General features: G+C 39.7%; 1 protein-coding gene and 1 long non-coding RNA gene across 2 annotated transcripts in view; one reads left to right on the top strand and one right to left on the bottom strand.

Moving 5' to 3' along the window:
• The window catches only part of LOC126473170 (uncharacterized protein DDB_G0284459-like), a 424,439-nt gene that overhangs the window by 205,308 nt on the left and 191,888 nt on the right, over positions 1–27,243 (top strand). The window contains exons 3-4 of the mRNA XM_050100050.1: positions 3,160–3,218; positions 9,598–9,663. Coding sequence (XP_049956007.1) covers positions 3,160–3,218; positions 9,598–9,663 — 125 coding nt within the window. The remainder of the gene's footprint in view (positions 1–3,159; positions 3,219–9,597; positions 9,664–27,243) is intronic.
• On the bottom strand, positions 13,897–25,293 carry LOC126473171 (uncharacterized). The gene is made up of 3 exons (XR_007586419.1): positions 25,159–25,293; positions 22,016–22,108; positions 13,897–14,191 (listed from the first exon to the last, which is right to left on the bottom strand). It is a non-coding gene; the product is annotated as an uncharacterized LOC126473171 (long non-coding RNA).

Genomic DNA, 27,243 nt, shown 5'->3' with positions numbered 1-27,243 from the left:
TGGCTTCATTTCTGTATGTTCAATATCTGCTGTTTCTCGTACATGGTATGGAGCCCACACACTTGAGTAATATTCTAGAATGGGTCGCAGGAGTGTGTTACAAGCAATCTCCTTTGTTGACTGATTTCATTTCCCCAGTATTTTATCAATGAACTGAAGTTTGCCACCTGCTTTACATACGACTGATCCTGTGCGGTCATTCTATTTTATACCCATACAAATAGTTACTTGGGCCCGCCCGGTTAGCCGAGAAGTCTAACGCACGGCCTTCCAGATTGGGAAGGAGTACCCGGTCCCCGGCACGAATCCGCCCGGAGGACTTGTGTCGAGGTCCGGTAAGCCGGCCAGTCTGTGGATGGTTTTTAGGCGGTTTTCCATCTGCCTCGGCGAATGCGGGCTGGTTCCCCCTATTCCGCTTCAGCTACACTATGTCGGCGATTGCTGCGCAAACAAGTTCTCCGCGTACGCGTACTCTACCATTACTGTAACACGCAAACGTAGAAACGCAGGGGTTACACTCGTCTGGTGTGAGAGGTCCCCGGGGGAGGGGGGGGGGGGGCACCGGGGGCCGAACTGCACAATAACCCTGTGTTCGGTGTGGGGCGGCTGAGGGGTGAAGTGGACTGCGGTAGTCGTCGTGGGGTTGTGGACCACTGCGCGGACGGAGCCTCTCCGTCGTTTTTGGTCCCTGGTTAACATACAATACAATGCATACAATAGTTACTTCCAAGTAGTGTATGAGTTGACGGAGTCCAGCTGGTTCATTGATGTTGTAGTCATAGGACACTGTGTTTTCTCTTTTTGGGATGTCAAAACTTTACATGTATGGACATTTAAAGCAAGTTGCCAGTCTTTGCACCACTTTATCTTATCAAGATCTGATTGAATATTTTTTTTGTACAACAATTCATTGTTAACAACTGCATCATTCGCAGTGGATCTGAGTTTGGTATCAATATTGCCTCTAGAGTCATTAACACACAAGATGAACATCAGGAGTCCCAGCACACTTGCCTGGCTCTCACCTGAAGTAACTTCTACGTTTGTCGGTGACTTTCAAGATAACATGCTACGTCCTCCATACCAAAAAACCCTCAAATTAATGACAAACTTCGCTTGCTACCCCAAACGATGATACTTTCTCTACTAGATGCATATGGGGTACTGAGTAAAATTTCAATATGACGTTCTTTTAAAAGAATGTTCATGTCATTACTCATGTTTCATTGCTAACAACGACGTTTCTTGTGAGAAATGCCATTCTACAGCTTTTAGTTACCAAATTATCTGCCATGTCATGGGCTACGTTTCAAACTTGTCCGTAATATTTTATGTCGAGAGAGGACGAATGACACATTATACGTGGTGTAAAGATGCTTTCACCTAACCCTTCCACTTGGTGCTTTTTGAAGGGAGAAATAAGGAAGAAAAACAATCTTGTTGAAGCCTTTGTTTGTTATAATGAAAATTTACTTGAGAAATTAAAGTTTTATATTATAGGGCATAAAAGTAACCTTTTAATGACGGCACTTGAAATATAGTGTACATCGAGGTTTCCTAATGGGTACATTCCTGATTTTAGTCTACATAAATAATCATTCAAATTCATTAACAAACTGGTCAACACATGTAATGATGGCTGGTAAAACAAGTAATTTAGTCGAGAATCCAAACGTGACCATAGACAATACATGTCAGGTGACGGCAGAACAGGTCTGCAACTTCATTTCATGAACTCCCGTACAAACAAGTTAGAGGAATACAGAAGTAGACACTAACGCTCATCACTAAGGCAAACATTATGTATCAGATATTTTAGTATCCAGTCAGATAACAAACTAAGATGTGACTATGGCGCACTAACGGGCTGGTCAAGAGCTCTGTTCGTCATGACAAGCACTTAACGATATGACTCATTGTGATGATTCGAAGAGCAACGTGCTAACTTACTTTTCATATGTTCCCTTTCTGCCGTCGGATGAAATTGATTTCTGGGTCAATATAATTAAAGTGAATTCAGCATCTCACAAGTAGGTAACTACTCACCTTATGTAGGTCTCCCCATGTATCAAAGACCCCTTGCGTTAGCTTTCCAGTATATTTCCTCCACAACGGCATTTGTCGGTGTATAAATATCAGCTTCCACACTCAGAATGTGCTGTCTTGTATAACGATCAGATTTGAATTATTTATTCTGACGGCAAGAATTTCAACAAGTTCCCAACAGCCATAAAATAATAAATTCGGTAATACCACATATTAAAAAAAACCTTATTAGCTACCATTACTCCTTTCACAAATTATTTGACGATCTGGATTCGAGGATGAAAGAGTCTTGTTCTACACGGGAAAAAGAAGAAGTGTGAATAGGCTTCTGTTGTTCTTTGACAACGATCAGTGAGTCGATATAGATACTAAACTAGTAGTTGTAGATAAATGACACCTGTATAATATAACTGAACAAACACCAGATTTTTCTAACATCGATTTTTTCAGTTATTTGCGTGTAATACGATTTCAATTCAGGAGAGGTGTAGTGTTTGCGTGTAAAATGTTATCTGGAATTTCGAAGACTAAAAGATTCCTTTTTTAAAGTTTTTACGTAGTTCGAGCCTCACCTGAAATAGCTGATGACCAAGTCATGAATTGCAAGTTGTAGATGCTAACGGAGCACAAGCTCGGATGCGTTCAGGATGGGGAAAGAAATTGGCCGCGCCCTTCTCAAAGACGAATCATGTAAGACCTAAATCTGGATTGCCGGACGGGAGCTTGATCACCAATCATCCCAAATGCGAGTGTCCTGGTTTAACCATTGTGTTATCTCACCAACATCTTTGTATAGCTTGAGGAGAAGTAGCATAATAAACATAATAAAAATATAATAACTAAAAGTAATTGAATTACGTAAACATCAGTCTTTGCGATAAAAGGAGAAGATATTATGTATTGTTGTTGATGATCACCTACCTATAAAATGATTATTGTTAATCAAACACAAGTAACAACAAGAGTCCTGCAAATTGCTGAATGGTATCCTGTATCTTTTGGTTTCAGCTAGCATTTAATTTTTTGCTAAATTTCATTTAAATTTAGGCACTTGGAGCAAAAATTTTAGGATTCTACGTTTATTAATTGTGTCGCATTTTCTTTTCGTTGCAGCAACTAACTGAGGGGAAGCTGGCACTCTGGAAACGAGATATAAATCAAAGCAAAATTCGGTAAGTGGACATCCTTATCACGTCTGTCTACTAAGTCAATGATTTAGCGGCTGTTCTCGGCATAACAGTATTACAGAGAAACCATAGGAATTACACAACAAAATAATTTGGGAACTTACTTATTATCGAAGAATTTTAAATGGTGAAATTCGGTTTCTTCATTTATTTTTTCTACCTTGAGAAATTCAGGAAACGTACGCCACAATGCATTAGTATACAATGACAGAAATAGAAAGTGCTACACCATGATGTACCAGTCAGATATTTCTTAGACTTTGTGGAATTTTAGCGCCATTTAATGAATAAACTTTCATTACATCTCCAATATCAACATCAGTGAACCCCACGGCCACGAATACTCATCTTTTTTTCTTCCCATAACTGAATCATAAACTGTATTTCATGGAGGGTTATATGAATGTCTACGTCTTCCTATCGCATCCCAGAGATGCTCCAAGGTTGACAAATCACGGTACCAGGCTGCCCGAGAGACGGGCACGGCAGTCAAAAATCCGTACATTATTCCACTCGTGTATTGATGTTGATGACTTGGCATTGCTATCTTATCAATGCGGATTTTTGTGTGTGAAATTGTTTTCGTCAAATATTGTTCATCAACTTTTTATCTTTGATCATATGATAATGGGATACGCTCGAAACGCGTGATGCAATAAATAAGTTCAGCCAACATCTTGTGGCTGTTATTAGCTACCTATCAGAATTTTAATTTTTCTCAATTTCAGTGCCTTCTGTCAACGGTTTAAAAAATGTTTCAGACAAAACTTGATTACTTTTTTATGGAGAATCCGAATCTGCAATAAAAAATGGTTGTTTCCATTTAAGATTTACAAGTTGCTCCCCGCCCCACCCAAGGGGGCGGAGGCTGGGGATCACGTGTACTGTCATTTGATGTCCCCCTTTGAGTTTACGAAATTGCCTTACCCACTATTTTTAACCGATGTATAGTTTTCGAGATAATCTCATCCGAAACTTCAGATGGACCACCCTGCATGTTATTGGCCTCGGCATTTACAGCGGAATTTCACCGATAACTCAAATTGTCTTTTTTTGGCGCTTGACCCGTTATTTACTTACATGCCACAATTATCAAATCAGTACTGTTGCCATATCCAATAGCTCCCCACGCCCAAGGCTCCTGGAGTTGGAGTGCTATGAGTATCACTGCCCCCTGCGACCTTCCAGGAGGTTGTCTATCGACACACTGGCGTCGATCTAACCGCCTCCGACAGGAGCGAGATCCATCACTGAACACCTTCGGAATGCCTCTCAGTGCCTCAGTCGACTCTGGCTCTGCACCAAGCAAGTCCCTGTTGTCTATGGCGTCGTGTCAGCGGCGAACGACGCATGGCAATGCCTCTAACCTCTGCCTGGATTTCAGCTGTTGTCATTCGTGTATTCGTCGTAGCCAGTCAAACAATCCTACGATCTTCTCATCGAGCATGGTACAGTCCTTCTGGAGGGACCCACGCCTGCTCTTCTTGCCCCACTTCTGTCTCGAGAGCACCTCGTCATCACTCGTTCTGCAGTAGTTGCACTAAGGCCAATTGTCTGTGCAATATGTGATATGACGTCCCCCATGTTTCTCATGCCAGTGATTCGCCCTTTCTCAAAGCCTGAAAGATGGCGATAAGATCCATGCGCACGTCCTCTGGAGAAGCAGTGTTGCGATATCCACCTCAGAAGATCCAGTAACGTTAGACACGTCGAAATAATAACAATAATTTGTCTCACACCATTTTTCATCTCTAATAATGGCTCTTCATGCACTTAGCACTGAAAATAATCTTTCATAAGGATGAAATTTTAATACACATATGCTCGAACTATCAATTTAAAGTTACGGTTGCAAAATACTGACACGGATTGTTTACAGAAGAATGGAAAAATTGGTAGAAGGCGACCGCGGGGATTATCATTTTGCTTCCGGAAATATGTAGCAACACCCGATTCAATACTGTCGCTACACCTCTCAGGTGATACGTTAAGCAAAGGCAAACCTACATTTATAGCATTTATAGATTTAGCGGAAGCTTTCGACAGTGCTAACTACAGCACAATCTTTTTAAACTAGGAAGGTAGCAATAGTAAAATACAGGGAGCGAAATGTTATTTACTGCGTGTACAGAAGCCAATCGGTAGTTATACGAACCGAGGGACACAAAACGGAAGCAGTGGTTGAGAAGTGATTGAGACGGAGTTACAGCCTGTCGCCGACGTCATTCAATCTGTAAATTGAGCAAGCAGTAAATAAAACCAAAGAAAAATCCGTAGAAAGAATTAAAGTTCAGGGAAAATAATTAAAAACTTTGAGGTGTACCAATGACACTATAATTCTATCAGAGATAGCAAAGGACTAGGAAGGGCAGTTGGACGGAATGGACAGTCTCTTGAAAGGAGGATATAAGACGAATATCAACAAAAGCAAAACAATGGTAATGGAAGTTAATCGAATTAAAGGGAATTACAATGGGGAACGTGGCACTTAAAGTAGTAGATCAGTTTTGCCATTCGGACAGCAAAATAACTAATGATGGCCGAAGTAGACAGGATATCAAATGTAGACTGGCAATGACAAGAAAAGCGTTTCTGAACAAGAGAAATTTGTTGACATAGATTTTAGTGTTAGGAGGTCTTTAGTGAAGGTATTTGTCTGGGGTGTAGCCTTGCGTAACTGAAACATGGGCGATAAACAATTTATTCAAGAAGAGAATAGAAGCTTTTGAAATGTTGTGTTACAGAAGAGTGCTGAATATTACGTGGGTAGATGACGTAACTAATGAGGAGAATAGAATTAAGGAGAAAATAAACTTGTGGCACAGCCTGACTAGAAGAAGCGATCGGTTGGTAGGACACATTCTGAGACATCAAGGGATCATCTATTTATTTGCCTATCGAACATGATCTGATTAGGGTCATCAGACCTTCGCTTATATTGGACCAGGGTTTCACGCATAAAGTACCAATTCTTATATCGTCATTATCTAAGAACTAACAATTTTAATACGGCAAAGAGTATTAAAACGATTTGAGTGTCAGTACTGACAATGTGCGTCAATAATACTATGAACTAATAAACAGCTATGCAAATATTGGAGTATCTACTTGGTAACGTTCTCTCAGTGTGTTCATGGTGTAACTCTTCCCATGTCCGTCAGTCAGTTTGATGGATCAAATGGTACGCTGGACAAATCATAAGAGTGTTCTCCTAAAACCGTAAGTTCCTCAGACTTTAACTGCTCGATTTAGTTCTGCAAGTCTGAATCTTTGGGTCCTTTTAATATTTGGGGAAACAGCGGGAAAATCAATAATTTGTTTGGATACATCCTAGATCGTTTGAAATGTGAGTACATTATTGGTGTTACACTATGTGATGAAAAGTATCCGGACACCCCCAAAAACATACTTTTTTCATATTTGGTACATTGTGCAGCCACCTACGGCCAGGTACTCCATATCGGCGACCTTAGTGGTCATTAGACATCGTGAGAGAGCAGCATGGGGCGCTCCGCGGAACTCACGGACTTCGAACATTCAGGTGATTGGGTGTCACTTGGGTCATACGTCTGTTCGCGAGATTTCCACACTCCTGAACATCCCTAGGTCCACTGTTTTCGATGTGATAGTGAAGTGGAAACGTGAAGGGACACGTACAGCACAAAAGCACACAGGCCGACCTCGTCTGTTGACTAACAGAGACTGCCGACAGTTGCAGAGGCTCGTAATGTGTAATAGGCAGAAACCTATCCCGACCATCACACAGAAATTCCAAACTGCATCAGGATCCACTGCAAGTACTATGACAGTTAGGCGGGAGATGAGAAAACTTGGATTTCATGGTCGGTGAACGTCATCTGCCAGCGTGTGTGGTGCCAACAGTAAAATTCGGAGGCGGTGGTGTTATTGCGAGGTCGTATTTTTTCATTGAGGGGGCTTGCACCCCTTGTTGTTTTGCGTGACACTATCACAGCACAGGCTTACATGGATGCTTTAAGCACCTTCTTGATCCCCACTGTTTGTAGAGAAATCCCAGGATGACGATTGCATCTTTCAACACGATCGAGCACCTGTTCATAATGCACGGCCTGTGGCGTAGTGGTTACACGACAATAACATCCCTATAATGGATTGGCCTGGACAGAGTCCTGCCCTGAATCCCATAGAACACCTTTGGGATGTTTTGGAACGCCGACTTCGTGCCAGGCCTCACTGACCGATATCGATACCTCTCCTCAATGCAGTACTCCGTGATGAATGGGCTGCCATTCCTCAAGAAGCCTTCCAGCACCTGACTGAAGGTGTGCCTGCGAGAGTGGAAGCTGTCATCAGGACTAAGAGTGGGCCAAAACCATATTGAATTCCAGCATTACCGATGGAGGGCGCCACGAACTTGTTAGTCATCTTCAGCTAGGTGTCTGGATACTTTTGATCACCTAGTTGTTGAATATGGGGTGTCTAGGAAACCCGCTTTCTCGGATCGCTAGACAACATTCAAACAAATCGTATTAATGAGTTTTATTACAAAAAAGTAAACTGCAATATGTAAAATAATCAAGTTTTTTCAGTATAACAATCCCAAAGTCTTATATACATAGAGGGTTCAAGCGAAGTAATGAACTTCGACTCATCGATGCAAGTCGCTAGTCTTGAGGCTGTTGTTCGACTGGGCCGCGACCAGTCCTCTTCGTGTAGATGGCGCTACTGCCTCGTCGTCGTCCTGGAGACGTGTCGGTCAGCGAGCGATTGGCTGACCTCTTCTCACAGCCCTCTCTGCTCTATCTTTCCCGAATGGCGTGCCGGCCCTTGACTTTACGCCGTAACAATCGGTGTTACACAAAAATGACTCGTCTCTGCTGCTTTTATGCGGCACCACAGTCAAAACTGACCATCCCCTATTTCACAGAGTGCGCTTTCCCAGTGTAGTTGCGACCATTTCTCTCACTCCTTATCACGGCCCAAGTGCCCCCCCCCCCCCCCCCCCAAGCAAGTGCTTCAACAGATTCGAATGCTCACGCTCAGAATTAGAGAGTTGTTAAGCCCCGTTATAATTGCAAGTGCTCATAGGCAGCATATGGTCGAGATGGGTACCGATGTACTTTGTTGCCAATCATCTGAATACCTTAACATCCGTTGGTACAGCAATAATTATTGTTGCTGATGTGAAATATGCTCTTATATCAACATCCATTCCAACTGTAAATATGTGGTGTGCTCGTATGATAAATCCTATTAATCCAATCGATAGTATAGCTTAAATTATACCTAGTGATCCGAATGATTCAGTTCTTCCACTTTTTTTACATGCGATGTGTGAAAAAACACCAAATTTTGATAAAATTAAAATGGAGGCTTCTGGGCGGGCAAAGAATCAAAATAAGTGTTGATATAGACTAAGATTACCTGTTATCTGTTCCACCATTCTCCAGAGAAGTCGCTTGTGTGTCACCGATTCCGAAGCTTGCTGCGATAGTCAAACTCCTAGAGTTGTAGACCAACACCACTGGTTCGTCTTTTAACTATAGTGGCACGCCTCGACCTATTAGTCATTGTTCCCTAGCGCTATTTGCGAGTGGAACAGGAAAGGTTATCCTCCGCCATGCACCATACGGAGTATGCGTGTAGATGTAGATTGCCTAAGGTAGCATTCGAACTTCTAAAAAGTGTAAGCACTTGCAATACTGAGGCACCACCAAAATCCATCCGTTTCCAGATAAATCCCCACCACACTCTACTGATAAATGTTCTGGCGTATTCTGCAGCTCTGCACGCTGACTGGTACCGAAACAGAGGGCAAACTGGTTAACACCAAACCGTATACAACAAAAACTTCGTAACTAAATAGGGTTTTACATCAGAGGTACCTTGTATCCGAAATGTCCTATGTTTTAGTGTGCTTGTGGCTATTCGAACAACAAATTATTCTTATTATCACCAAATGCAGAAACTTCGTCTACCCGTCGGACATTATACGATACGTCCTTCCCGCTTTTGACGTCTCACCTCTGATGATGCCTGATGCTGGAACGCGTCATAAGAAGGATTGATGAACATATGCGGCGCTGACAATTTTGTATAAAAAAATAAAGCTCTGGACTTTGATTCAGAAGGACCCAGATTCAGACCACTATTTTGTCCTCCAGGTTGAAGTTCACCTTGGTTTCTCTAATCCCGCAAAGGCGAGTGCTGGGATGGTTCCCTCACTGTCGACAGGGTGTTAAACAACAATCTCCCTTCCGTCCTGAATGGATGTGAACATAGTGGGCCACCGAGGATGTACTTTCCAATTTACTGAATTCGCTCTTCTGTTCACACTCCTGTCGAATCAGAACTTTTTTTCCAAATCGTTTTATTTCTTTTCCAGAGCACTGGCAGCGTTTGTAGATGATCTGAAAATGCATCCAGAGAAATACTTACTGAAGGAAAATTGGTAAGTATTGCTGCTAGACCGGCAAGTGGTAATTTTTATTTTTCACATTAAAGTTTGATTCCTTAATCCCGATGTATAACATATCCTGTACCTGGCATTTGATTCCTTAATACCGATGTATATTATAACATATCCTTTACCCGTATATGACGTGAAATGTGGTTATCATTATAGTATACGGGAGGTTTGCGTCAGAGTACAGAGTTGAAGAAAAAAAATGCAGCTGGCTACTTAATGTTGTACTGTATTCTAACTATATATATACATCAATCCGTCGTTTACGCTCCAACATTTTAATCCTCGTGAAAATAAATGCATTTTTATTCTTAAGACAGACATCGTCAGAATGGGACTAAAAAGCATTCAGCATGCATTCTTACCCGCAAAGGAGCACAAGAGTGCGTTTTCAGACGAGCAAGAGTTTGCACATGAAATTCTTCAGAGTTGTCCCACAAATCTCATATACCTTCACAATTCACAATCCATACAGTCGTCACACCACCATTCTTTACATTCATCACTGTGTATCCCATTATCATCAAAGTCACATCTGCATTTCTGTGCAATTAATTTGTTTGGAGACACTTTGCAGACGAATTTTTTTTTGTGTTCCAGAAGATACTGTTTTTTTCTTACTTTCGATTTTCCTTCTGTTTCTGTTTGAGAGAATTATTTGCTGTTGATGAGGATATTCGATTTTTCGTTCTTCTGTTTCTTTCTGTCAATCAGCGTCTATTTTGGCTGACGACAGTCAGAAATGTACATGTTCGCTTGCGGAACTCAGTTCTGTCATTCCCATGTAAGTTCCTGGTTGGCTTCCCTTTGCTGGATCACTTTATCCAGTCGTAATACACTAACATAAAAAAATCGCTACACCAAAAAATAATTAATGTAGAGTAATGAAATTTTGGAAATACGTTTGTCTATGTAACATATTTAGGTGCTTAACATTGCAAGATCACAGGTTAACGTAAGTAGAGATAAGCCACTGCGATTGTGAAATGCCGCTACATTAATAAATGGTGTAAATGACAGAATGTTGAATGCAGGCATGCAAACATGCATGCATTGTGTGGTACAGGTACCAGATGACTGTCTGTGTGATGAAATTCCATGCCTGTTGTATTTCGTCAGTCAATTCAGCTACGGTTAATGCTGTTCGTGGATGACGCTGCAGTTGTCGTCCGATGATGTCCCTTATGTTCTCGATTGGAGACAGGTCTACTGATTGAGCAAGCTCATGCGCCATGGCAATACCCTGTAGAGCTTGTTGTGTTACAATAAGGGTATGTGGGCGAATGTTATCCTGTTGGAAAACTCCCCCTAGGATGCTGTTCATGAATGGCTTCACAACAGGTCGAATTACCAGACTGACATACAATTTTGCTGTCAGGGTGCATGGGATAACTACGAGAGTGCTCATGCTGACATACGAATACGCACCCCAGACCATAACACCAGGTGCAGTACAGTGCATTTAGGCCGCATACAGGTTGGTTGCAGGCCCTCAACTGCCTCTTTCTAACAAACCTATGGCCATACTGACACCGAGGCAGAACCAACTTTTATCAGAAAACGTAACAGCCTCCAGCCCGCTCTCAAGTGAGCTCTTGCTTGACACCACTGAAGTAAAAAATGGCGATGGTTTGGGGTCAGATTGAACGCAAAGGGGTGTCTGTCTTGTAGCTGTCCTTGAAATAACTGATTTGTAACAGTTTGTTGTGTCACTGTGGTGCCAATTGCTGCTGCAGATGCAGTATGATGCACCATAATCATACACTGAACATGATGGTCTTCCCTCTCGGTAGCGCCACGTGACCGCCCGGAGCCCGTCTTCTTGCGACGGTAAATTCTCATGAACGTCGCTGGCAGCAATCATATACGGTGGCTACATTCCTGCCAAGTTCTTCTGCAAGATTGCAGAAAGAACATCCAACTTCTCATAGCCCTGTTACACGACTTCGTTCAAATCAGTGAGATGTTGATAATGGCATCTTTGTCACCTTAAAGGGCATTCTTAACCAACATTATCTCACCACGTCCATTCTCAAAGGTAACTAATGCTCATGACCATTTCATCGGGCATAGGTAAAGCGTCCTCATAGTGGCACTACTAGCCGTACTCTTACGCATCTGGTGTGATTTAGAATTGATACCATCTTTCAGACATAGAAACACCCATACCATCTTTCATCATGTCGCATAACTCCTTGTTGTTGCGATATTTTTCCGTCAGTGTGTTATACTCGATTAGTTGAACTGCTGTTTTATCTCTTGCTATTATACGTGAAGGGGGCACAGAATAAACATTAGGATTGTATGTGCATGTAGTGTGTACTCCTCTCGCAAAATTAATAGTTGACAAGTGTATCGTTAGATTTTACATGGAAGACACTTGCTACCGTGCAGACAAGAGAGCTACACCATATAGAGTTAACAGATACAGTCATAAATTAAGCTGCAGTGACTGTTGGGTTAAAAATGCTTACCTGAGAAGTCACTGTGCTGTCTTTGCGGAATGCATGAACAGTATGAAAAAACTTCAAGTCAGAGACTTCACATTCTTGTGACCACGCAGAATGTTTTAACAATTCATATTTAAAATCTGTCAGTTTCGTCATAGTGAAAGCACCTTTGTGGACAAGTATTTAGGACTAGCGAAAAGTTTCGACTCTTTTGGAGAACATGCCTTTTCCCTCGTACTTTTACATCCATTGGTCCAAAATATTTGCACTTCATTTCACAGTTACTGTTATACACTTCACAACGCAACCAATATTTATAATACTTTCCGCATCTCAGAAAACACTATCAATAATTCTTTCAGTGGATGAAATTCACTTTAACCTTTCTGGTAGAGGGACAGCAGTTGACACCCACTGATTTTAGTTTCTTTCTGGTGTGAGGTGACAGACAAGTGTTGTACGAACAGTGACAATTCCGCAATTTTTTTTTCTGCTACACTTTCTTTCGTCCGCTTTACCTGTGGTGTCAACTATTAACAGACCCTAAGTCGAAAGGGAAGTAGCATACTGTGTGCATCCTCTGTGGTTTCATCTGTGTTTGCGGTTCATGGGCACCCTTCTCTAGGATCAGCACCACCAAGAGAAGTATGGCAAGGTTTGAATTTGCACCCCCCCCCCCCTTGCAGTCCTTAAAGAGGGAGCAGACTACTTAAATACCTTCACCATTTTTAGAATAATTTCTGTTGGATATAATCCATCAATAACATAAAATTTTATGATTGTACAGTATCCCTGGTCACCCATTTCAGTGAAACATTCAATGCATCTGCTTTAAAAGTTCTATAAATTATTCCTGAGAATAATTGAACACTTGACTTGGCTCAATTGGCTCTGAGCACTATGGGACTTAACATCTATGGTCATCAGTCCCCTAGAACTTAGAACTACTTAAACCTAACTAACCTAAGGACATCACACAACACACTTGACTTGCATTATTATACAAGTGCAACGTAATGGAAACAACCAGAAGGTTGGCTTGAACTCCACACTGCTTTCCTGGACATGTCCTGCTGGAAGTGGTATATTTTTTTGTTCTTCCGAACTTTTAGCTGACTTACACAGCCAGTTATAGGGAGACGTACAGGTTAATGTGGGCTTGAAACCACGGTGCAACTCGGTACTTTTCACAATAACAAACATTGCCAGAGATAACACAGTGACAGGTAAAAATCCTAGGACTTGCTACAGATCGAACCCTAGGCTTGGATTTATTTGTAATTTTTGTAGAATTTGTAGTCTGGCACTTAACCACTTTTTTGCCCCATTTCTTTCAATAAATAGAAGTTTACTGAATCCCATCTCAATAACAGGTATAAACTCAGGCCATGAATTTTGTAGACTGTACAGCACTTATACATAAGGAACACAGCTTCCTTCTTGTGTGAGCAACACATCAAAATATACCTTAGATGGAAGTTTCAGCATTCGATATACAGACAAATCAATCGACTTGAAAGTATAATACCAGATCAGTACAGAGCATAGTTATTTCATGAGATGCTGATATTGCAGTGTTACGTGAGTCTTGATCAGAAATTGGTTATTCATAAGAAGTTAAGGTTATCTTACAGTTTTGAGCGTGTAGGCCAACTGGAGCTGCTCTCTCACAGGTGGCAAATAACAACAAAATCTCAACATAACAAAAACACAGTTTACCATTGTTACCTGAAGGGTGATGGGAAAGAACCAAGTAAATCAATTTTTATGGAACTCAAGAAAAAGCAATTTTAATGTTTGAACTGTGATTGCATGATATAACAAAGACATACATTAATTTTTATTCCATAAGTTAAACATTTTGGGTGCTTTGAATGTGGAAATACCATTATTGGCATACGGTGAGTTCCTACAATGAAGTAATTTCGGCCAGGCTGGCAGCTGGCTTGCATACTGGGTATTGGATGTCATCAGTATGAACCAACCCACAGACTGAGCTTTCTCCCATGGCGACCACATTTTATCAAGCTTTCAGGTTCAATTCTGCATCAAAATTACATCACCTGGAAGATACAAAAAACTTTAAGAGTTATCATATTACATGCTAAAAACCATTTGTTATTGTCTAGCATAGTTTTAAAGTTATTAAAGTCTTAAGATCTTTATCTTAAAGATAATTTAAGGGCATATCTACCAACTGTGGTACAGATATCTGTGAGTAAAGAAGATTATAGTGCAACATATACACTCCTTGACAATTGCTAAGGAATAATTACGACGTGCAAAGGAACAACCAATCAATGATAGTAAAAAAATGTAGAGGGCGGAACGTTTTAACTGTAGTGAAGATTGCATGAACGTTCTGTGTGGATTCGACACTTCATGTCGTATGGCGTCTGTTGAAGATTGTTTCAGAACTGATTAGTTTGACATTCCGAGTGGTATGGCAACATGTCTGCAAGACATCATTTGAGTCCTTATGATCGTGGACGAGCAGCTGGACTGCTCAAAGCTGGTCGTAGTGTCACTAAATAGGCCACATTAATGGATGTGTCCAAAAGTGTCATCTCAGAATTAATAAAGGCCACTAAAGGTGGAAACACTATGTGAAAGCATGCTGGTGGTGGTAGATGGACCACCGCTTCGCAACAGAATCGATACGTAGCCAAACATCACTTCATATTTTTGTGTGAAAGTACCCTTACAGCACAGCATTATTGCAAGGAGATTATGCTGGATCATGTCCACCTGTTTAGGGGTGTTGCAGGACCTGACTTTTTGGTTATGAACCACAGTACCCATCCACTCAGAACTGCTGATATGTCAGGCACATTGGTGAGAGACTATACTGAAGGTATGGAATTGCCTGCATATGCCCTTGATGTGAACCCATGAAGCGTGCCTGGAATGCTCTTGGCAGATGTTTCTCAGTGAACATATTCTCCCCAAACCATGCAGGAACTGAAAACTGCCTTGAGATCGGAGTGGGACAATATCCCAAGTATGCACTAGTGCCTGAGGAGGGCATATTTCTTACTGAGAATCTGATACTGACCTTTATGTTGGGAGTGCGTGACAAACATTAACGTTACTTATGCCTGTTGCCTTGCTTTCCCATGTGGTAAAATCTGTACCATTTTTCATTATAAATATACCACTCCACCTCTATTACATATGTATTGTGTTTCATGTCAACCACCACTGCCTATGATTACTCCTGTCGAACAACCTCTATGTTCCTTAGCAGTAGTCAAGACATGTATTATAGCAACTTACACTATTTGGAAATACAGGACTGTTAACAGCAATAAATTTAATCTCACTATTAATTATTGGACAAATATTATGAGAGGTGTTCAATAAGTAATGCAACATATTTTTTTCTGCAAGCAGATTTGGTTTTATTCAGCATTGCAGTACACCACTCTTTTGGCTATAAAACCTTATTTTTTAACATTACTCCCTTTCAATCTGATGGCCTTACTCCATCTTCCTGGGAGGACCTGTATGTCTGCATGGTACCACTCTACTGGTCGATGTTGGAACCAATTTTGTGCTACATCAACAACCTCCTGATAGTGCATCCTTTATAGGGTCAAACAAATTGAAGTCAGAAGGACTGGCCTGGAGGATGGATGAGGAAGGACAGTCCAGTGATGTTTTCAGAGCTCTTCTCAGGTCAGAGACTTGTGTGAGGCCTTGTGTTTTGATGAAGAAGTAGTTTTGTGGTGACAAACATGCTGAAGTCAATTTTCAGAGAAGAGATGATGTGGCACCACTTCATGTATTGCTGTTTTGTTTTCAGTTCAAAGTGACAAACCCATGTCTCACTGCCTGGGACGATGTTCTACAAAAAGTTTTAACGACTAGCCTCCTAACACACAAGCAATTCCGCACAGATTGTCTTTTGTTGATGGTCTTCTCTTAGGCAGCGAGGAGCACAGCAGACACACACCTTTGAGTACCCCAACTAATGAACAAGTGTGCCAGCACCACCAACAGAGACAACCAGTTGTGCAGCAAGGTATTTGATTGTGATTGGTAGCTCATAGCAAGAGTGTGTCTCTGCATGTCCCAACATTGTACGAGTCACAGCTGTGTGCAGCCAGACGAGACACATGAGTACGGATGGTTTGTGTGATGTTACGATGATTACAGATGCCTTACCCAATGACTCACCATGCTTTTCTTCATTATCAGGTCTCCACAGACATTCTGCAAGAGCCTATGAAAATTTGTGATGCTCTGGTTTTCTGCTAAACAAAACTCAATGACAGATCTCTGCTTGGAATGCACCTCCATTCCAGACAATTTTGAAGGCTACGTATAGCGCCTCCTCCAATTGGAACTTCATGAAACTATAGGGGCTAAAGTGGGAATATCCCATGTTGTCCCACAACAAATTCAACATTTTTTCAACCAACACTGGCCAAGGAAAAATCTGTTGCATTGCTTATTGAATCAGCAGTTGCAATAATACAAGCTTATGTGTTCTCAATCTTAAGAACCCTATACACTAGAGAAGCACATTAAACATGTGTTTAACAGCTAGCCTTCACTTCTCAGTTATGTGAAGATATATGAGCAACAACATGTGGTTCAGAATCCACATTAATCTCTGAGTACCTTTCCTCCGGTAGTACCTGTATCTGTAATAAGTCTCATAAATTTTATTTTGATGTTGTTTGAATACTTTCTACATTCACATTTTTAGCAGTTTTTGACATTGTCTTGCAACAAGAGAGAAAATATCATGCATTGAAGGTACAATGGTACTGGTATCTTTTAGAACGCAAAGTAGTCCGGCACTTTTCAGTTGGAAGAATAACAGCAAACAGCATTCAATTACTTCATTCATTCATTAACAACTCGTGTTCCATAAATCTCATTCTGAGCAACCATTCCTGACTACTTCTGTAATCTATACTAACAACAAATTGCACCTAGTGCTTATCTACTTAAACTAATTATTATGGTAATAGCTACAAAATTACTTTACACAGAGTGTTCAAAATAACATGTAGAATATTTTGAGAGTTGGTAGTACTCATTAAAACAAGAAAAACAAGTCCAATAAACATGGGTCCAGAAATGTATACTTTCTGCGATAAAGGCCTGTTTACAAGAGGTAATCAACATGGTGTTTATTCATGACAGTGCACTCCTCTGCCCAGGTTCCCGGGTTCGATTCCCGGCAGGGTCAGGGATTTTCTCTGCCTCGTGATGACTGGGTGTTGTGTGCTGTCCTTAGGTTAGTTAGGTTTAAGTAGTTCTAAGTTCTAGGGGACTGATGACCATAGATGTTAAGTCCCATAGTGTTCAGAGCCATTAGAACCATTAGAGCACTCCTCTGCCCTCCGGTGTAAGGAATGATCCACCCTTTGAAATATAGCCGGTTGTTGTTGTACCTGCTGGCACGAATTGAAGATACGACCTTGTAGTGTCAGCACATCATTGATTGGCATGGTGTAGGCCAATTCATTCAAGTGTCTCCATAACAAAAAATCTAGAGGATTGACGTCTGGGGGATGAACAAGCTGCCCCCTCCCCTCTCCCCCTCCACCACCAACGAATCCAGTGGTCCTGAAATGTCTGCATTAGATGTGATGTTCATGCACATTGTGACAAAAGTCATGCATGAATCACATTTGTATTGGTTGCTGCAATGGCACAGTCTCCAGAAAGATAGACAATACATTAATGAGAAAGTCCAGATAATGTACCCCAGTTAACCTTTGTGGTATCATGTATGGCCCTATTAATCAATTGCCAAGTAAGCCTGCCCATATGTTAATTGAGAATTGGTGTTGATGCCCTCTTTCCTGAATTGCTTGACGATATCTGCCCATACATGCTGGTTATGGAAATTCACATGACCATCTCTTGTGAACCCTGCCACATCAGTAAATAAACTCTTGGATGTGAACAGTGGATGTGCAGCACACTTCTGCAACAGCAACTGACAAACCGCCATCTGCCATCTGATCCTGTGGCCTTAGGGCCTTGAATGCACTGTTGATATGGGTACAGCAACTGTTCATGAAGTACCTCCCCAGATAAGAGAATGAGACATGTCTTCTGTTGCTGCTAATCATTGCACACTGGTCCCAGGGGTTTCTTCCTCGAACATAGCATACGCTCATCCATGTCAGGTGTGTGGACTGCGTGGGACCTTCCAATGTCTGTCTTCCAAGATGCAAGGGTACCTGTGCCCCTCAGACACAGGAAAAGTACCAAACAGCTTATCTGTGCTGTGGATATTTTTCAACATAGACAGCACGGGCTCGCAGGCTACGTCCATTTGCTAAACCATAGCACAATATCCTATCCGCCATTTCACTTGTTGGGTAGTAGACTTCCATTGCTAACAAGTGGCAGAAGAGAGAAAAAGTAAACGTACTACACCATTTGTACGTACAAACAGTGCAGTAACAGTAAACACGTAAGTGAATTCGGCATTTGAAAGAAGGTGAAACATGATATTACCCAGAGTTGACAGAATAGTACAATAATGCACATAAACATGATGAAAACTAACATAGACTACATGTCGACTTGAAGACACAATTGACTGCAGACCAGCTAATGGTAGATAGAGTACTGTGAGTAACACATCGTAATACCCTGCCGGCACATCTTACGGAACACCAATGCAATGACTGTGCTAATATCCACAACCAAGTGTCGCGCAGCTCTTCCCATAAACCCATGTTTATGCGTTTCCAGACCCATGTTCATTGGACCCATTTTTCTTGTTTCGTTGAGTACTGTCACCTCTCAAGTATTTGACACTTTTTTTTTTAACATATGTGTATTAATTGAGAAGTAGCTTCATTGAAATTAGCCACTATTCCTGCTCCTGTACTATTTAGCTGCTATCTTTATCTAACACTTCAAACAAAGTGTTTCTGTAATATCTTTGCACAGACCACTATCAGTTGTCCAGTCAGTCAGTCAGTCTTATTGGTCTAATGATTCAAACTTGGGGGGTGAAACTCATGCAGGGACTTCCAGTAACACGACCTTGGTTCAACGCCCAGTCACTTAGAGTGCTGCAATTTTATCTGTCCATCATCAGGGTATCTTATTGGATCATTTAAATAAAGTCTATCATATTTGTTTTGGTTTCTTTCAAAACTGAAACTACATAGTTCCATAGCATTGTACTTATGATTACAATTTCTTGTGTGCACTATAAATAGAAGCTGATTTTGTCACATCGTGTTCTGTGGGCTCATGATTGAGTATTTGCTGCTGTAAATCTGTGTGTAAACTGTTTGATATAAAGGCATTGTAAATGTATGTCTGTTATTTTAATTTATTTTGTTGCATCCGTTTTCCATACATGGAACTCCATTTTAGCAGCTTTTGGCAGACTTAGTACAGTATTCAACTGCATTACATTTTGTCCAGAATGAGTACCTATGTAATTCTGCTTTGAATGTTGTTGATTCTTGCCAATGATTGAGAGTTTCGCACATTTCACAGTGGCTTGCAGAGTATGGAAGTAGATGTTGATGGATACACTTTGTAGTGTTAATGAGTAGAGCATACTTCCTTGCAAACGCTACCAAAGGCAGCAGTAGTTATGCAAATATATTCACTTGTTATTAACATGTACCGGTACTACAAACAATAGATTTTAACGGAAATCAGTGTGGTAGAATCATTCTTCTCAGAATCCATTCAGTGTGAGAAAATACGAAAAATGGATGTGAACAAAAATAACGTAGAATACGAGGAACATGGTTACAATGCATCTAAATCGAGCAGTTCATCCACAGATTCATAAGCAGTAACAAATAGACACGGGTCCACAGAATACCATGCGACGAAATCAGCTTCAGTTTCAATTGAAACAAAAACAAATATGGAATCAATTACCCCAGCCAGTATTATGGATGGGAACATATATTAAGCAGTACACGAGCAACATACTTACAAGTGCGCAATATACACAAGAAGGTCGTAATCAGGAACAGTGCCATGAAACCAGCTACTGTGACATATCACATTGGATGACTTACGTTTTGATACTGCTAAAGTGTGATTCTTTCCAATTGATGATGGGCTTATGGTCAAAATTGCAATATTGGGTTTTACAAATAAAAATACAGCCAAAAGGTGACCACTATATCATATACATAATTTTACATTACTGAACTCCCACTATGAAAAGTTAATCTTTAGTTTTTTATTGGGTGTTCTCGAATATATTACTTTGCATGGTAACAAAAACCTTTCCCGGTACACGCTCTACCACCAGACTATCAGGCCCACCCATAATGTATAAATGAAAAAATCATCATCATCTGATAACCATCTTTCATAAAGCAAGAATACGGATGTTTGCACCAGATTTTTCTCGTATTCAAAGTTCACTGCCAGGACACTAGGAGGGCTATTGTCATTTTCTGTTTTCGAACCTTAACATGGGCTTTGCACCTCTTAAAATTTGGTATTATGTGAGGTCAAGGCTGCTTCTGTAAGTCATGTTAAACTGTAGGTTTCCCTTCCATGACAGGATTACTGGTGTAGGTTAAGAGTGCGCAAGTTGCTGAAGTAGCGTCCAATTGAAAGAATTTGCGAACAGGTCACATACCTCTTGAGGAAAGTTCAGCAGCCAATCGTGCCATACATATTTACTTTCAGCTGTCCATATACAGGCAAAGGCAGGATTTATCTAATACACAGAATTTATAATTTTGAGTCAAACCATGGGTGTCTGCAGAAATTTACTAGGCTGTGAGGATACACTAAAATTTTATTTTTTGTATGAATGAATTGGAAAGTTTCGAGACATAGTATTGTCTCTCAAAGATCGGCCACATTGTGCTACAATTTGCTACATGAGATGTTTAGCATGATAACAGGCAATAAATTAGGAAGTGTATGAGAATTTTGCAATAAATAAAAACTCAATAGATTGCAGCAGCAGGGTGAGGGGCAAGTACCCTCTTTTCACGGACACCTATTACTTTAAGTATTTAGATAAATTGTAGAAAGAGTTGCTAATGAGATAATCTTTTACTTTGTTTTTAAATAGTTGGGGATTTTGCAACCTTTTACGTACTTTTGCACCAGATATAAAACTCCAGTTTGAACCCTAGAGGGAGATACATAGTCTACATGGAAATTATTTATACTTGTCTTGTTATGGCCTTGAGTTGCTGAGTTCATTTTATTTTTATTAACTACAAATACCATAAGGGCATATGAGTACAAAAATCCCTAGGCTCAGTGGAAACAAAAGTCCTTCCAACCTTCACTGTAATTCTACAAAAGGTAAAGGCACCATCAATCCAAAGGTTGGTTTGAAAATTCTACTGTATTCCTAGACATGGTGCTATTGAACCCCATTACAAGCCATGCCTTTTTTATCATCATCTGAACTGGTCTACCTAGCAGTCAAAGGGTAATCTACAATTTAATGTGGACTTCAAACTAGAATCAATCCACACTTTTCACATTAATAAACATGGCCCAAGCTGAAATAAGTGATACGGGGCACACAAAACGGGTTAAAAACCATTATTGGTATGTTTTTCTCTCCGTAGTGTCGCACTTAACCACAGAGCCACACACCACTTTAGTCACTGTTGTAGGAAAATTATATAGGCCTACTCTTATTCTTGAAACCTGTATGTCATGTTTTGTGTATCTGTGTATTTTCTTTGACATGGAACAGGTCAAATGGACCCTCACTTGTCAAATGGTCTGGAACTGGCCAAAAGATATGTCAGGAATCTTGAAAGACTTATTCATACTTTCAATAAACAGGAAATGAATTACCAGCATGGCATGATGCATGTTATGTCAAACAGTTTTCTTCAATCCAAATTTCTAGAGCCCAAAAACAAACAAGAAACAACAAAAAGCTTTCATACCTTAAAAATGAAGACGGTAAGTACAACGAATACTGTACCAATGATGCCAAACTTCTTTTTCAGTCCCATATCAAAGACACCAAAATGTGAACACTGAAAAGCCACAAAACGTAAACAATAAAAAGCTTTGAAATGTGAACAAAACAAAAACTAATGATAACTTAAACAGAGGAATGAAGAGGCACGAAATGTGCATATTATCTGAGAGCTACAGGAAAGGCGCAGCTGGAATTATGTCTAGCATGCAAAAACAATTTAAAATAAGACATTACTGAACCCAGAGCTCTTCTCTTTGAAGTGCTGAAAAGTTGTGAAAATCTATTAAAGAACTATGCATATAGAAAAGAAAGCAACATAGCAAAAAGGGCTCTAACGCAAGTGCTTAAAAAATCTCATGTGGACACTTTTGAAATTAACATTCCTCATAAGTATGACTTAATAGAAAGCACATTTGTAAAACAGGAAATAAATTTAGCAAATAAAAAATTAAGGGAAGTATGTGACAAATTTACGCATGTTAAATTTACTGAGGTTGACAGCTCACTTAAGGAACCTCCGCAAGACATAGGCTGTGTACAAATTCTAAATATAAGAGAGAACTAGGATACAGACAGATCTTAAATGCTATTGCCAATACCAAAACAAAGAATCATGCAAAAATTACATGCAGAAATATTGTATTCAGTGAAAGGTTCCATTACAGAGGTACAAAATCTGGTTGTAAGAATAGGAGGATTATTGGCAACTCATTTGACAGTATCTTGCACTAGTGACATAACACATTAGACAGCCAGATTTATTGGAATCCCCAAGAGTAATAAAGCTGAGAAGAAAGAAGACTTCCACAATACAGGAGGATTTTTGGACTCCACCACTGCAGGGGAAGAGCATATAGCAGAAGATCAGAAGCCCAAGCCACCAATACGTATCCTTAGTGAAATTACCCTGAAACACAATACTGATAATTCTAAAAATAGTGCATATTTAAACAAATCTAAATATCTAGAAATTTTCTACCAGAAGATAAGAGGACTTAAAAATAAAATAGTCCATTTGTAATGAAGCTAAATTTTACTGAATGTGGAAAGCAACCTGACACATTATATTTCACAGAACACTACGTCATAGTGGAATTCACAAGTTGTGCATTGACAGATTCAGCTTAGCATCTCATCTCATTATTGTAGATCTACCATGGAGAAAGGCATAGTAGTGCTTTACGCTAGAAATAATGTACTACTTTGAGCCCTAAACTTTAGGTATTTTTGTGTTTAGCGACACTTTGGAGTGTGTAGCATAGAACTGACATTTAAAAAAAAAAACACCCAATCAGTTGCCATATTATCAATTAACAGGACACCTGTAGGGAATTTGGGAATCTTTCTCAAACAAAGTGAAGCAGTCTTGTCAAAATTGTAGAAAAAGTTAATCATATTACTAGGTGACTTTAATGTAAATTTCTTGGTTGAAAGTAATAAGAGTAGAACTGAAGCAACAGATGAGCTCTTACAATTTAGTGCCAGTACCAGAATTTTCCACTAATGTAACGGGTCACTCTAGTACTTTAACTGATATAGACACAGCAGCTTGACAGTCAAGTCTTAGATAGGCTGTTAGGCTATAATTCTTACTATCCCTTAGTTCCATCTTAAGATAAAACCACAACCTGTCTAGAAAGCTGTGAGAGTAACAAATAAAGAAACAATGGAGAGACAGAGGCAGAAGCTACAGTTAGTAAATTGGTCTGATGTATATGATACAGATGTTAATTTAAAACTTAATGTGCCTTTTTATTACTTAAACTACAAGTCTGTTTGAGGAAGTGTAACCAAAGTAAAGAGTTAGAGAAAACTGTTGTAACACTGTGTTTAAGCCATAGATTACTCAGGGCATAAAGATTTTGCGTAAAAATGGATTTGTATGCGTCAGCCAGACTGCCTAACAATTCTGGAATGATGAGACAATCTAAAGTGTACTCTACAGTATTACAGAAGATGATACAACAATTTGAAAGTATGTAGGTACTTAAAAGAAGCAGTTGATGAATCTAGTAACAAAACGAAAGTCATATGGAAATATGTGAAAAATAAGGCTAGGAATAGTTCAGCTGCCAACGAAATGATCAGTTTAAGAAATGTCTGCAATATATATATGATCCTAAAATGGTGACCAGTACATACTTTCAACAATCATTTTTTAACATTACAAACCCAGCATGGTGTATGAATTCTTTAAATAAAGCTATGGAGTTCTTACATAACACTCTAATTAATGTAACAGGTGATATGCGTGCTCTGTAAAAGACAGTGATTGAAATAGAAAAAAATAATTCCGCCTTTAAACAGCACAATTTTGCTGAAGTTGTTAACATTACCAGTAAATTACTGAAATAAAACTGTAGAGAAATAAGGAAAGGCCTCTGCCATATTTTTAATAAGTACTTGAGGAAGGGCAAATCCAACCAACTCATAAAAATGGAGAAAAGACAAATGCTGCAACCCATGAACCAATTTCAATTCTCTCAGTTTTTCTAATGTACCAAATAAATTTATGCACAGCAGAATAGTTGAGCTTCTTAGTAAGTACAACATCCTCAGCAACAGCTTTTTTTGGTTTTGGAAGAGTGTATCAACAGACGATGATATACATGCATTTATTGACAATTAAACGACAGTTGGATTATTTTGTGACCTGTCAAAAGCTTTTGACAGAGTTAGCACTTGCTGTTGAATAAAAGACCTTAGGAATGAGTGATGTAGTAGACTAGAGGCATGAATCGTATGTGTGGTAAAAAGCAAACAGTTATAATGGAAAGAACGCATGGTGGCCATGTATCTTCAAACTGTGTATCGTTTGCCATTGTATTGGACTGATTGTTTTTTCTACTATTTGTAAACGATTTACCATTACATACATAACATGGAAAAGTTAGTTCCATTTTTGCCGATGCCCACTACTATATTTGTATTGTATATCTGCTAATAATCATTCAGGAAATATATTAAGGGGGTAGTACCTAAACTATTTGCAAATTTGGTAAAGTGAATTAAAATCAATTCTCTCTCAGTCAATCTAAAACCAACGGTACGGTATTTCTTGGTTAAAGTGATTCGAGTTTATAAGTTCTTATTATTATTACGTACGTGAAACTTCTCTGAAGGTTTCATATTTTTGCTACTGTGCTGCATAAATGTTCCGTGTCGAATTGCAATTAATTTCCTGTTCTACAACACGTTTCAAAATGGCGATGATCACGTGAATCAGCTGTTCCGCGTTCAGCAACGTCACGTGACTATGTAGGCATTTGCGAACGCCAGACGCTTTTCACATGTTACCTCACAGCGCGAAGGTCGCGCTAGTGTAGTTGTAGTTGTAGGTTTGTGGGTTGTCCTGCTGCGAGAGACGAAGGTGATGTGAAGTATGTCTGTGATATACAGAAAAACCATTGCATTTGCCGACAAGTTTGTCCCGCCCAGTCTTCAGCCGCTTTGGAATCATCCTGCTGGACCCAAGACAATTTTTTTTTGGTCCCCTGTCTTCAAATGGGGGCTTGTCATTGCTGGCCTTGGAGACCTGAAGAGACCAGCGGATAAAATAAGTATTTCACAGTCTGGAGCTCTAACAGCCACGGGATTAATATGGTCTCGGTATTCATTAGTAATCATACCGAAGAACTGGAGCCTTTTTAGTGTGAATGTATTTGTTGCAGCCACTGGTCTGTATTCACTGTCACGGGCTGTTAACTATCAGCTAAGTCTTAAAAATAAAAATAGTGAAGTTCCGCAGCAGAGCTGAGGATGTACCGTAGTATATGCAATGTAGAATTCTTTGATGCCGTAGAAAGTAATTTTAACTATACAGAGCCAGTGATACTTCTCATGTAGTCTTCAGAAGATGCGCTGTAATTCCACACACAAAACATGGATTTAGATGTATCATGAAATATTTATTTTAGTTTAATAAGCGGTTTTATTGCTTTTAACGGTTTGGTGAGATATGTTTGTATCACTTTTGTACGTTTCGTTTACCATAAGCACAGCAGTTTCACTAATGATGTGGAGGGGAAGATAACTTACGTATGACAGAGATCTGCTAATTCTTCCAAATTTGTGGGAAGAACTTATTTGAAACGGCGAAATTCCCATATTTCCGAAGTGGGGTATTTGTAAGAACCGCGAGCCGTCAAACTTATCTCCATGCAGTCGAGTATTGCACGCTTGTTGCTGAAGTGTTAATTTCCAAATTTAATTCCCCTACTAGTTCTAGTAGAGTGACTCAAGCGTTTGCTCAAAGAACTTAAAGTTCAGAATCAGGTATTTATTGTGATAAGTAACTTGTTTCTCAATAAAAAGTATCAAATGCTTATAACGTGGAACATCGCCGAAGACTCGCATTCCACTGCCATGTACCTGTATCTTCCGGTGAATGTGGATATCAGAAATAGATATTTAGTACCAATATTTTATACAACATGACATATTCACGTATAAAATGCAGTCGAATCTTCGCCTGTCTGATAACATTATGACATAGAAGAAATCTCTCGTTAAAATTGGAGTGAAGTTTGTAAACAATAGATGTTTTATGAGCCTAACTGCCTGTTATTTTTTACACATGGAAAGCAGCAGGTTTTTCGTCTTTTTTTTTAAAAGAAGGCTTAGTACTACGGCTTATCAATTTCAAAGCTTCTGTAACTTTCAGTTTAGCCCATATTTCAGTGAGATGTATTTTGCACCTTCAGATAGCAATTCTGCTTCTCTCTAAATTGTGTAAGGTGAACTAGTATGACTAATTGCATTAATGATGTAACTGCTAAGTTACTTGGGTTTCTTGAAAAAATTTTATTCTGATGTTATGGAATCTCTCAGATACGAAACTGATTCTGCTGATTGTTTACTCTGTTATGTATGTTGTTTGCAATATTCTTCGTTTTCAACCTAATGACTGTGATAGTTTTGCTGTGATTCATTATCTGAATTGCTTTGTGATTGTTTGCAAAAGCAAGAGTTTTGCTGTGATTCATTATCTGAATTGCTTTGTGATTGTTTGCAAAAGCAAGAAATCTTAAGTAGTTTTGGTATATTTTGTTGGTCAAAATGTGTGATGAACTGTAAATTTTTGAAAATATTTTCTTGTTGCTAACTTAGATCTGGATTGTGAGACATATTTATGCCATTTTCAATATAAACTGAGTCAAAAGTTGTCTTGCCATAATTAGTGGTAACTAG

This window comes from Schistocerca serialis, chromosome 4, assembly GCF_023864345.2.
Source record: "Schistocerca serialis cubense isolate TAMUIC-IGC-003099 chromosome 4, iqSchSeri2.2, whole genome shotgun sequence".
Taxonomy (NCBI): domain Eukaryota; kingdom Metazoa; phylum Arthropoda; class Insecta; order Orthoptera; family Acrididae; genus Schistocerca; species Schistocerca serialis.
Note: the sequence above shows the minus strand (reverse complement) of the source record. Positions and strands in the feature narration are given on the sequence as shown.